Source organism: Furipterus horrens, unplaced genomic scaffold, assembly GCF_987537825.1.
Source record: "Furipterus horrens unplaced genomic scaffold, mFurHor1.1.pri manual_scaffold_4, whole genome shotgun sequence".
Taxonomy (NCBI): domain Eukaryota; kingdom Metazoa; phylum Chordata; class Mammalia; order Chiroptera; family Furipteridae; genus Furipterus; species Furipterus horrens.
In genome coordinates, this window is record NW_028327174.1 from 186,532,196 (window position 1) to 186,545,186 (window position 12,991).

General features: G+C 38.4%; 1 protein-coding gene across 3 annotated transcripts in view; it reads right to left on the reverse strand.

Moving 5' to 3' along the window:
* The window catches only part of PTBP3 (polypyrimidine tract binding protein 3), a 103,764-nt gene that overhangs the window by 67,268 nt on the left and 23,505 nt on the right, over positions 1-12,991 (reverse strand). For all 3 annotated transcript variants that reach the window (XM_090274568.1, XM_090274567.1, XM_090274569.1), the window contains one exon: positions 5,532-5,607. In XM_090274568.1, coding sequence (XP_090130694.1) covers positions 5,532-5,556 — 25 coding nt within the window. In that variant the 5' untranslated portion in view covers positions 5,557-5,607. The remainder of the gene's footprint in view (positions 1-5,531; positions 5,608-12,991) is intronic.

Sequence of the window (12,991 nt, forward strand, 5' to 3'; positions counted from 1 at the left end):
AAAGTGTAGCACCCATTTATGATTAAAACACTCAGCAAAGTGGGAACAGAGGGAGCATACCTCAACATAATAAAGGCCACATATGAGAAACCTGCAGCCAACATCATACTCAATAGGCAAAAACTGAAAGTTTTCCCCCTAAGATCAGGAACAAGACAAGAGTGTCCACTCTCCACTTCTATTCAACATAGTTTCAGAAGTTCTAGCCACAGTGATCAGACAAGAAAAAGAAATAAAAGGCATCCAAATTAGAAAGGAATAAGTAAAACTGTCATTGTTTGCAGATGACAATATAGTGTACATAGAAAACCCTATGGACTCCACCAAAAAACTACTCGACCTAATAAATGAATCTGGCAAAATAGTGGGATACAAAGTCAAATCCAGAAATTGAAGGCATTTTTACACACCAACAATGACACGTCAGAGGCAGAAACTAGAAAAAAAAAATCCCATTTACTATAGCAACAAGAAAAATGAAGTACCTAGAAACAAACTTAACCAGGGAGGTAAAAGACCTGTACTCAGAAAATGACAAAACACTGAAGAAAGAAATTAAGGAAGCTACAAATAAATGGAAGAATATACCATGTGCATGAATGAGAAGAATTAACATTATTAAAAATCCATAACACCCAGAGCAATTTGTACATTTAACACAATCCCTGTTAGAATACCAATGACATATTTCTCAGATCTAGAACAAATATTTCAAAAATTTATATGGAACCAAAATTGACCCCAAATAGCCTCAGTCATCATGAAAAAATAAAACAGAGTAGGAGAAATCACAATACCTGATATCACACTATATGAAAAAATAAAACAGAGTAGGAGAAATCACAATACCTGATATCACACTATATTACAAGGCCACTGTAATCAAAACAGTCTGGTACTGGCATAAAAACAGACATATAGATGAGTGGAACACAAAAGACAGACCCCCAAAATAAACCCAGGTATCTATGGTCAATTAATATTTGACAAAGGGAACACGAGCATAAAATGGAGTAAAAATAGCCTCTTCAACAAATGGTGTAGGGAGAAATGGACAGGAACATGCAAAAAAAAGAAAAAGAAACTAGACCACCAACTCTTACACCATACACCAGAATAAACTTAAGAGGGATAAAAGACTTAAATGTAAGCTGTGACACCATAAAAGTCCTAGAGGAAAACATAGGCAGTAAAATTTCAGATATCCCAAGCAGCAATATTTTTACCAATATATCTACTAGGGCAAGGGAAATAAAGAAAAGAATAAACAAACAGGACTACATCAAACCAAAAAGTTTCTGCTTAGCTAAAGAAAACATCAGCAAAATGAAAAGGGAACCAACTGTATGGGAAAACATATTTGCCAATGATATCACAGACAAGAGTGTGATCTCCAAAATATATAAAGAGCTTATACAACTCAACACCAAGCAGACAATACAATTAAAAAATGGACAAAGGACCTGAACAGACACTTCTCCAAGAAGGACATACAGAGGGTCCATAGGCATATGAATGGATGTTCAACATCATCACTAACTGTCAGAAAGATGCAAATTAAAACCACAATGAGATACTACTTCACACCAGTCAGAATGGCCATCATTAACAATCAACAAGCAACAAGTGCTGGCGAGGATGTGGAGAAAAGGGAACCCTAGTGCACTGTTGGTGGGAATGCAGACTGGTGCAGCCGCTGTGGAAAACAATATGGAATTTTCTCCAAAAACTAAAATGGAACTGCCTTTTGACTCAAGAGATTCCACTTCTGGGAATATACCCTAAGAATCCCTAATTACCAACTCAAAAGAACTCATGCACCCCTATGTTCATAGCAGCACTATTTACAATAGCCAAATGCTGGAAACAGCCTAAGTGCCCATCAGTGGATGAGTGGATCAAAAAACTGTGGTACATTTATACAATGGAATACTATGCAGCAGAAAGAAAGAACTCCTACCTTTAGCAACAGCATGGATGGAAATGTAGAGCATTAGTGAAATAAGCTAGAAGGTGGAAGACAAATACCATTTGATCTCACATAATACAGGAACCTAATGAACAAAACAAACAAATGAGCAAAACAGAACCAGAGGCATGGTAACAAGGAACAGACTGACAGTGACCAGAAAGGAGGAAGGAGGAGGGAGGGTGAGCAGGGGGAAAGAAGGGGAAGGGTTTAGTCAACACACTAGTATAAATGACCCATGGACGTGGACAACAGAGTGGAGATTGACTGTGGGAGAGCAGATGGGGTGGGCAGGGCAGGGGAGAGCAATGGAGGGAAAATGGGACAACTGTAATAGAACAATAACAAAAGATAGATAAATAAATAAATAAATAAGACCCCCCCCCCAAAAAAAGATTCAAACAGAACAGAACATAAAGAAATGAAAAATACAAGCCCCAATATCAAAAACTAAATAGAAGGATTAAACAGCACATTAGACAAAAGATGAACAGGTGAGTGAATTAGAAAACCATTTTTTTGTTTTTTTGCGAATAGCAAAATTTTTATTTTAGTTTTCCAAGAGAGGGAAAGGGTTAGGTGCAGAGATATGCACCAGTAGAAAGCCATTTTAATAAATAATCCAAAATACAGGACCTTAAGAAGAGAGAGATTACAACAAATAGGAGAGATTAAAACAAATGCAGGACTGAATGAGATGGTCCTATACATGTCAAACTGGAGTTCCAGACAGAGGCAATTCTGTGAAGAGTTGGGTCACTCCTAAGCAGGATAAATAAGTTCCCAACAATGGCTCTCAACCATGGCTGCATGTGCCTGAGATGTTTCACCTAAGTTTTAAAAACAAATAAAAAATAGTGCTTAGACCCCACCCCATGCCCGGAGATTCTGGAATTGGTGTAGCATTTGTATTTTCTTCAAAGCTTCCCAAACTACTTCAGCGAGCATCCAGGGTTGAGAACCTGTGATGCATATCTAGGCATAGTAGTGAAACCACACAACAAAAATAAAGGGAAAATATTAAGTGTAATTACAGTGAATACTATCTACAAAGTAATAACCTAGGCTGATAATCGACTTCTCAACAACAGAGACCAAAAGAATAATTATACATTCAAAGCGCTGAGAGGAAAATAACCATCAACCTAGAATTCTAAATAGCTAACTATCATTCAATAGCAATACTGAAATAGACATTTTTAGTCTGTATGAGATTACCATATCTAGAGCTTTGGTGAAATAGCTACTAAAGAGGGTGTGCTTCAGAAAGAGAATGATTGAACTTAGGAAATGAGATACAAGAAGAAACTCAAAACATAAAAACAAAACAATAAACTGCTGCTGTCTGCTAAACTCTGATCTCGTACTTCTTTTTTTTCCTAAATAATCAATCAACCAACATGTAAGTCTTTCTGGTCATCCATGCCACTATGTACACATGACCAAACTAACTGATCTCAGTTTTAAAAATAAGAACAAACATATGGGCTCCACCCGAAATACACTATAACCCTCAGGTTTAAAGGCAGAAATTATTTTTAAAAGCCCACCAGATCAAAAAGACAGATCAGTTTAAAGAACTTCATATGTTCTAGCATTTCCTTTATCCAGTAGTTCTCAAAATAAGGTCTTCAAATGCAGCATCATCTTTACCTGGGAACTTGTAGAAATGCAAATTCTCAGGACCCACCCTTGAGCTACTGAATCAGAAATTCTAGGGATTGACTTAACAACCATGCTTATTTAAGCAGCCCTTCGGGTGATTCTGATGCCAGCTCAACTTTGAGAAAGCTGCTTTAGTCTCATGGCCATGTTACTCTGTCCAGACTTCTATATGAACAAATCTCTTGCTGTTGCCCTGCCTATAAAATCTTTCCATTTAGTTCTCTAGAGCAAGGTCCCATGGTTGACCAATTCCCAGATACTTTTAACCTCTTCGCCCAATTTTCTTTCCATCTTCTGCCTTAACTGAACCTGGTCCACTTCTCTTGCAGATTCCTTACATAAAGGCTATTCACTCTCCCAAACCCCATGTAGCTCTCAGGGTCTGGAAAGTGAGGTCCACTCACCCTCTAACTCCAAAGACATCTGGATAAAATCTCACCTTTTCTGAGACTCTCCACTCTCACAGTGTCAGCTATCAACTGTGTATGATACTTGTTTCCAAATCTCTCTCATGATGTTGAGACCAGAAGAACCCACTCTCTGACAGTACCATCTAGATGTTCCAGAGGAACTCAATGAGAACCTGCTGTGTCATTCAACTCTGTTATTCCTATATTTTCTATTATAAGTGAGTGGCACTACCATCTATTCAGTTATGCAAGTCCCAAATATGGAAATCATCAATGGAATCTCTTATTCAAACATTAACCCTTTGAGTGCCATGTGTAATTCAAAATTTGGATCAACATGAGAAAAAATTATATCAATATATATAGCCTGAGGTACAAAAAAAGAGAGAACAAAACATAAAATACGAATTATTCCATTGTTATTTACATTTATCGCCAATAAAAAAGAGTTGCTGGGAGCGACGCTGGCACTTTTGGGAAAATCTGTCAGTGTTGCTCACAGTGACACTGGCACTCAAAGTAATCTCCAAATAGTAATCACCAGTAACTGTCAATTTCACCTTCTAATTCTCTCCATCACAACAGCTATTGCTACAGTACAAATAGCCTCTAAACTGCTCACTCTCCCTCCATTATTACATTCTCCAACTCATTTTACAATACTCAAATTTCAAAAATATTTATTTTTAAATCATGTGGTTACCTTATGGGATGTGCATTGCTTCAATTTTTAAAAATCACATCAGCTTAAAATTTTAATATTCAATATTCTATTTTAAATCCATCATTATTCAATACAGGGTGGGGCAAAAGTAAGTTTATAGTTGTGAGTACACGAAGCAGTTTATTCTTGTATTATTTCATTATTTTCCATATGAACAACTGTAAACCTACTTCTGACCCCCTGTACGAGAGTTAAAATCTAGCTCTTTTATTCAATAATTCAAGGTCACCAACTTATTGACAGTTTTATCACAACTCTGTAACACACAGAACATCAAAGAAAAAAGTAATTATCAAATTAAATCCTTATTAATCCTTAAAATTTAAGAGTTGTAACTCTAAATCTCACATATATGAATTTACTGCAATAAATTTACTACAATAAATTTTAGTTTTTGTTATACAGTATTCCCTCACTTACTGTGGGTATTATGTTCCAGACAGCCCCACCCCGCGAAGTAGGAACTTTACATTTATTCTACACTCTTAAACCTACATAACTTTAACAACATACGTATACAGTACCGCAAAATCCCGCGATATAGAGAAAAATCCGCAATAAATAAACAGAATATTTTTTAAAATCCCGCGATACGGTGAGGCCACGATAAGTAAACCGCGATACAGCGAGGGACTACTGTATATAGAGGCACTTCAACATGTTTATGAGCAAAAAAAAAAAAAAAATGTAAAAGACGTTTTTGGAAACCCATGGAAAGAAAACATTTCAGATTTTGAAAAAACTGAAAGCTCACCATACACACCTGTAGAAGGAGTAGAATTGTTCATGGTAAAAGGTCCGTTAATGATGCCAGAAGAAAGAAGCTCATCAGGTCCCCGCTGAAAAGGAAGAGAAATATTTTCTTAATAACACAAGTCTCAAATAATGATCCATATTTACTACTAAAAATACAAAAGTGAATATTACTTCATCTGAATATCAAGGCATTTAAGGGGAAGTCCTCAAGAATCACAGAAGCTAAAGGCTGAAAGTGAACTTTACAATAAAGAAAAATTACTGCATATTTATACATGACTGTTAGTTATTAAAACAGAATCGCCATCACATAATTGGGGCATAAACTTGTACCCTTTTGATTAAACCCAATCCTCTAACCTGTTACAGTTGAAGTACCAGAAACCATACTGAGTAGGTATATTCTGACATTGTTTTTGTAGTATATTTTTAGGCTTCTTTTTTTTTTTTGAGAGAGAGAAAGAGAGGCATGATGTGAGATGGAAACATCAACTGCTTGCCTCCATATGTGCCCTGACCAGAATTGAACCCACAATCTTTCAATACATGGGGTGGCACTCCCAACAAGCCATACCAGCCAGAGCTGCATAAAAATATTTTGTGTACCCTAAGAATTCTGATTTTTCGATACTTTCTTTTTAAGATTGAACACAAAGATGTAACTTATTTCGATATTGGCCAAATCCTTCATATTCAGTGATTTTTTTTATCCGTTAATCTTCAAAATAACTAAGAAGAAAAAAGGAGGGAAAAAACCCCCACAAGGAATCAAGAAAAGTCAAGAATAACAAAATGACAAGAGAAATAAACAAGCACTTTATAAAGTGGTAGACTTTATTACTGCTCCAGAGTATTTGTGCCCTCTGCTTCTTCTATGAAAAAACTATTCATTCCCAGTCATGACCATGTGACTTGTAATGCGTCCTATGAGAGGAAGATACCTCCCTAGTCCACTGACATTGAGCACAGTTTTATGATTTGCTTTGGCTTATGAAGTATGAATGGACATGATCTATACTAAATCCAAGCAGACTTGTCAAAAAGATAAAATTTCTGCTAGTCTTGACACACACATGCCATTTCAGTGCCAATCTGAGAAGAGTGAGTTACTTATGGTTCTATTTCTACCTCATTCAATAAACTTCATACCCAGTTTCCTAACAAATAAAAATCCAATCAACCATTAACATGAAATTATTTACTGCTGACTAAATCAAGTCTAAATGTACTGTGATGCCAACGAAAGGCTCTTTCTAATCTGGGCAGCCTACTCACAATAACACTCTTGTCTGGTAATTTTCCTCAAATACGTATTGATTCCTGCCCTTTTTTTCAAGTATATCTTATTGATTATGCTATTACAGTTGTCCTAAGTTTTTTCCCTTTGCCTCCCTTCACCAACCCGCCTCCCTTAGTTCATGTTCATGGGTCACACATGTAAGTTCTCTAGCTTCGCCCTTCCCTATACTATTCTTAACATCCTCCTGTCTATTTTGTACCAACTATGCTTCTTGATCTCTGCACCAATTCTCCCTTTCTCCCCATTATCCCTCCCAGCTCATAACCCTCCAAATGATCCCCATACCTATGATTCTGTTCCAATTCTGGTTTGCTTAGTTTTTGTTTTTCAGATTCAGTGGTTGATTGTTGTGAGTTTGTTGTCATTTTAATGTTCATTTTTTGTTCTTCTTTTTCTGAAAAAAGTCCCTTTAACTTTCATATAATAAGGATTTGGTGATGATGAACTTCTTTAGCTTTACCTTGTCTGGGAAGCACTTTATTTGCCTTTCCATTCAAGTGATAGCTTTGCTGGATAAAGTAATCTTGGTTGTAGGTCCTTGCTTTTCATCACTTTGAATACTTCTTGCCGGCCCCTTCTTGCCTGCAAAGTTTCTTTTGAGAAATCAGCCAATTGTCTTATGGGAACTTCTTTGTAGGTACCTCTGCTTTTCTCTTGCTGCTTTTAAGATTCTCTCTTTATCTTTGGCATTTTAATTATGATGTGTCATTGGGTCCAACTTGTTTGGGACTCTCTGTGCTTCCTGGACTTGCATGTCTATTCCCTTTGCCAAATTAGGGAAGGTTTCTTTCATTATTCTTTCAAATAACTTTTCAATTCCTTGCTCTTCCTGTTCTCTTTCTGGTAACCCTATGATTTGGATGTTGATGCATTTAATGTTGTCCCAGAGGTTCCTAATACTTTCCTCGTCTTTTACAATTCTTGTTTTGTCTCTCTGTTCTGGGTGAATGTTTATTTCTTCCTCTTGTTCCAAATTGTTGATTCGAATCCTGCCTTCCTTCCCATCAGTGCTGGTTTTCTGTATACTTTTCTTTATTTCACTTTGTATAACTCGCACTTCCTTTATTTTGTGGCCATAATCAAGAGGTTCTCTGAGCATCCTGATAACCAGTGTTTTGAACTCTGCATCTGATAAGTTGTCTATCCCTGTTTTGTTTAGTTCTTTTTCTGGGGCTTTGTCTGTTCTGTCATCTGAGTCATATTTCTTTGCCTCCTCAATTTGGCAGCTTCCCTGTGTTCATTTCTGTGTATTGGGGGGTAGAGTTGTTTTGATTCCATGTCTTGGTAACGTGGCCTAATATAGCAGGTATCCTGTAGGGTCCAGTGGCACAGCCTCCCCTATCTTCCATGCTGGGTACTCAAGGTGTGACCTTCATGTAGGCTGAGTACATCCTCCTCTTGTCGTTGAGACTTGGTTGCTACTCGCAAATCAATGGGAGGGATTTACCCAGACCAGTCAGCTGCAAGGACTGGCTGTGACCACTGACTGCCAACGTCCACCCTCTGTAAAGGATCAGCTGTGCAGGGGCAAGGTGGTGGTGCCTGGGCGTGGTCTGTAGCCATTCACTGGGTACACAGGCCCTGGGGTTTCCCAGGTGGTGCAGGCCAAGGTCAGCCCTTACCTTGTCCAGGGCATCCTACCTGAGCTATAAAGCAATCTGAGATGGCTGCTACTTGTGTTGGGATTAAAGATGTCCAGGAGAAGGCAAGCAGTGCATCTAAGCTGGTTGCTGGTAGTGCAGGGCCTGGAGCTCACTGAGGCCAGCTGTTGTTTATTTGATAGGATTTAGGAAGTTGTGAAGCACAAGCCAAGACCAGCCATTCATATGGAAAAGTAGCTCGGGTGGGCCTGTTGACTGCGTAGGGTGGAGTCTCTGGGAACCTGAAAGGGGGGTCAAATAGTGTTAGCCACAGTGATGGAGTCTCAGATATTGCACCAGCTTGCTGGCTCTATGGGGGGAGGGTTTAGAAAAGGGACAATGGCCTCTGCTGGCCTTGATGCCAGACATTTCCATTTTTCCCTGTATACCACCAGTGCCTTTCAAGCTGCTACCCCACTGCTTGAGCTCAGAGAGTGAGTCTGAGGAGGTAATCTGTGTGTGCATTAAGAGGAACTGCTTGGGGCTTCAGCAGTTTCTTCCACCAACTCAAACCCCGCTGGTTTTTGCAGCCAGAAGTTGTGGGCACTTATCTTCCTGGCACTGGAACCCTGGGCTAAGAGGCCTGGTATGTGGCTAGGACTCCTCACTTTTCAGGTATCCTGCCTGAATTTTTATTCACCACACCTGTATATGACAGACCAGCCTGTTCAGCATCTAGTCTCAATGGATGTGATTTCTTTATTTCCATAGTTGTCAGACTTCTATTCATCTCGATCTGATGGTTCTGGCTCATGGTTGTTCTGTACTTTAGTTGTAATTTTGATGTGATTGTGTGAAGAGGCGAGCCATGTCTGCCTACACTGCCATCTAGACCTAATCCCTACTAGCTGTGCTGTTTTTTTTTATCTCAAGTTGGCAGTTTGTGGATGTGGAAGGCCGACGATCTGCCCTGATCTCTGCATTGGATTCAGGAGACTTGAGCATCATGTTTTTGATATCTACAGGGGTCCTGAACTAGTGTCTTGGCTGGCAGCCTCAGGTTCTCTGTGCCTGGGTCCGCTGCAAGAGTGCCCTGGGTCCTGTGTCTCTCCTTGGTCCCAAGCTTGTTCCTATTCCTTCCTTTTAATTCTATATTCCTGTCTCAAAAACTATCCCTTCACTACATATCCAGTCCTACCTATTGGTGAAAGAAAAATAATACCAGAACTTTTACAATTTTTCTATCCTAAAAGTGAAGAAGTTGAACTTAATTTTTTAAGAGTTTTTGTAATTATTTCAATGAAGTCTTAAAAATCCATAATGGCATACTTAATTACTCCCCTATTATTAAATATTGGTATTGTTTGCAATTTATTGATATCATAAATTATGCTGTATTAACTTTTAGAATGCATTTTCTGCATTTTGCAATCTATACATAGAATATTTAAAAGTGAAATAATTTTTCCTTTTTGAATGGAAGATAAAACTGCAAGAAATATCAAATTCCTATTTAATGTAGAGTAACTTCAAGTTACTACTATACTACAAGTGATTCCTAAGAAGCATTTTTATTTCCATAGAAGTCTTTCAAATACCATTAGTATTAGCACATGACCACTTCATTTTAATCTTACTCAAGAGTTTGGCTCACAGTTTCTGTGGGAAAGAACTTAACTTTTCCCAAAGAGAGATCTTTTGCCTTCTCCTTCTGGGAACTAAGACCCTGGAAGGTCCTAGAGAAGTGTTTTGTTTTTTTAAACTGGGGGCTTTGGGTCGCCAGACAATCTGACAGTAAGGGCTGGCCACACCAAAAAGACCAACAGTGGGATTTAGGGGAGGGTTTTTGGGGCATGCCTGGAGAGGCTGGAGATTGAAGACTGAGATCACAGCTTCAATAACAATCCATAATGCCTGTATAAAAGAGCCACCTCAATAAAAATGTAATCACCAAAGTACAGGTGAGCATCCCTGTTCTACAATATTCCATGAGTAGTGTTACATATTAATGCTGGGAAAGTAATCCTGACTTCATGGAGAGAGGACAAAGGAAAGTTTGTTTGGTACTTCTCCAGATTCTGCCCTACGTGCTTCTTCCCAGGGCTGATTTAAATCTATTATCCTTTCCCTGTAATAACTAGTAAGTATAACAGCTTTCAGTGACTTCTGTAAGTCCTTCTATCAAATTATGGTACCTTAAGGTGCTTTTGGAAATCTCCCAGAAATTACAATAAGTGTCAGAAGTGAGGGTAGTCTTTTATGGAGTGACTCCCCTAATTTTGCAGAAGGCCTAATTCCTCTTATGATTAAATGTTATATAAATAAAGGAAGTAAAATAAAACTATTCATTCAACAGATTTTTAAAAACTTTATTCTTTACCTTTAAATTATCATTTCAACTTCTAACTATAAGAAAAATGTGATCAAATATTCAAGCACAGAAAAAAAATTAACTTAAATTTATATAGCATCTTAAATAAATTAATGCAACATTTTAACTGTCACATTTAATGTATCCACACAAAATATAAACTATCATAAGAAATGGTGAACGATGCTAAGTCTTCAAAATAAAACGCAATTTAAGTTTGATAATTCTACTAGAGCTTTCAATACTAACAGAGCTTTTTTAAAAAAAGAATATGCTTTAAACAATACATAAGTAAAGCAAACGCTACAGTAGCATGTGAAGTGTTGACATGGATATTTTTATTTTTATTGCCTCACTACATAAGAAAATAAAATATTTGATCCTAAGGTTCTATATTTGGAAATTCTATTTTACATCAGAGATGGGGCTTACCATTCAACATACACGATAAATAATACATCTCTTAAATAATATGATACTTAAAAAAACTAACTTTTGACCTTAATAATTTCAGGATATGATAAAAGACAAAAAGAGCAAAAGAAGCTTACATTTGAGAACAGTCATATAAAATATTCTGATAATCACAGTTGTTTGCCCAAGCTTTCCCCTCAAGAATTTACTTTCAAATTATAGAAAATAAAGGTTTTTAAAATAGGACTTCCAGTCAAGATGGAGGCCTAGACAAACATGCTGCATCTCCCTCCACAACTAAGAAGGAATACAACTACCTCAAAAGTAGAGACAACCAGGAGTTCCAGAAAACTGAGCTATATGGAAGTCCAATGAACAAAGATATAAAGAAGAAATATTCAGAGAGGTAGGAGGGGCGAGCTAGGTGGAGAGGATGCAGTGTGGTGGTGGCAGCAGTGGTAGGCCAGCGAAAAGAGCATTCACACGTTTTTAAAAGTCGGGAGGGACACCTGAGGAGTGCTCCCAGCACCAGACCAGACTGCACAGCTCAGGGCTTTAGCACCAGGGAAAATAAAGCCTCATTGCTTCTGACTGTGCAAATAGTGGGGGTTGGGGCGGAGGAAGAAACTGGTCTCTCAAAAGAGTCCCCTTGTTTAAAGGGCCCCCATGATCCTAGAACATCTGCAGACCCACCCATTCTGGGAATGACGGCCAGGGCAACAGCTGGGGGGGTGACAGTCCCATGTGGAAGTGGGAGAAATGCCTGGAAAAGGGGCGAGTGTGGAGCAAGCAGCGTTGTTCCCTCTCAGACCCTTCCCCTACATACAGAGCCACAACGTGGTGAAACCGGTCGCCTATACTAATGAATATCTAAGGCTCTGCCCCTTACAATGTCACAGGTGCAACAGCTCAACCTGAGGCACAAGGCAAACGAACACAGGAGCCTGTCAAGATGAGAAGATAAGAGGGAATGGATCAAGGTTCCAGTGGGAGAACTAAGCAATGAGGAAATAGCCAACATAACAAACATAAGAGTTCAAAACACTGGTGATAAAGATGCGCACAGATTTGAGAGATATGCTTAAGTATGGCAAATGCATAAGGGAAGAAGTGAAAGCTATGCTAAATAAAACAAAGGAAAATCCACACAAAACCAAGGCTGAAGGGAAGGAAACCAGGGTTCAAATCAATAATTAGGAACATAACGAAGAAAAGAACAGTCAACCAGTACAGAATGAGGAAACAAGAATTGAAAAAAATGAGGAGAGGCTTAGGAACCTCTGGGACAACTTTAAACGTGCCAACATCTGAATCATAGGGGTGCCAGAAGGAGAAAAGGAAGAGCAAAAAATTGAAAGCTTATGTGAAAAAAACGGCTGCCGACGACGACGACGATGTGAAAAAATAATGAAGGAAAGCTTCCCAAATTTGGTGAAGGAAGTAGACATACATGTCCAGGAAGCACAGAATCCCAAACAAGCTAGACCCAAAGAGGACCACACCAAGACACATCATAATTAAAATGGCAAAGGTTAAAGATAAAGAGAGAATCTTAAAAGCAGCAAGAGAAAAGCAGTTACCTACAAAGGGGTGCCTATAAGACTATTAGCTGATTTCTCAAAAGAAACTTTGCAGGCAAGAAGGGACTGGCAAGAAGTATTCAAGGTGATGAAAAGCAAGGACCTCCAACCAAGATTACTCTACCCAGCAAAGCTATCATTTAGAATGGAAGGGCAGATAAAGTGCCTCCCAGACAAGGTAAAGCTAAAGGAGTTCATCACCACCAAGCCGTTATTACATGA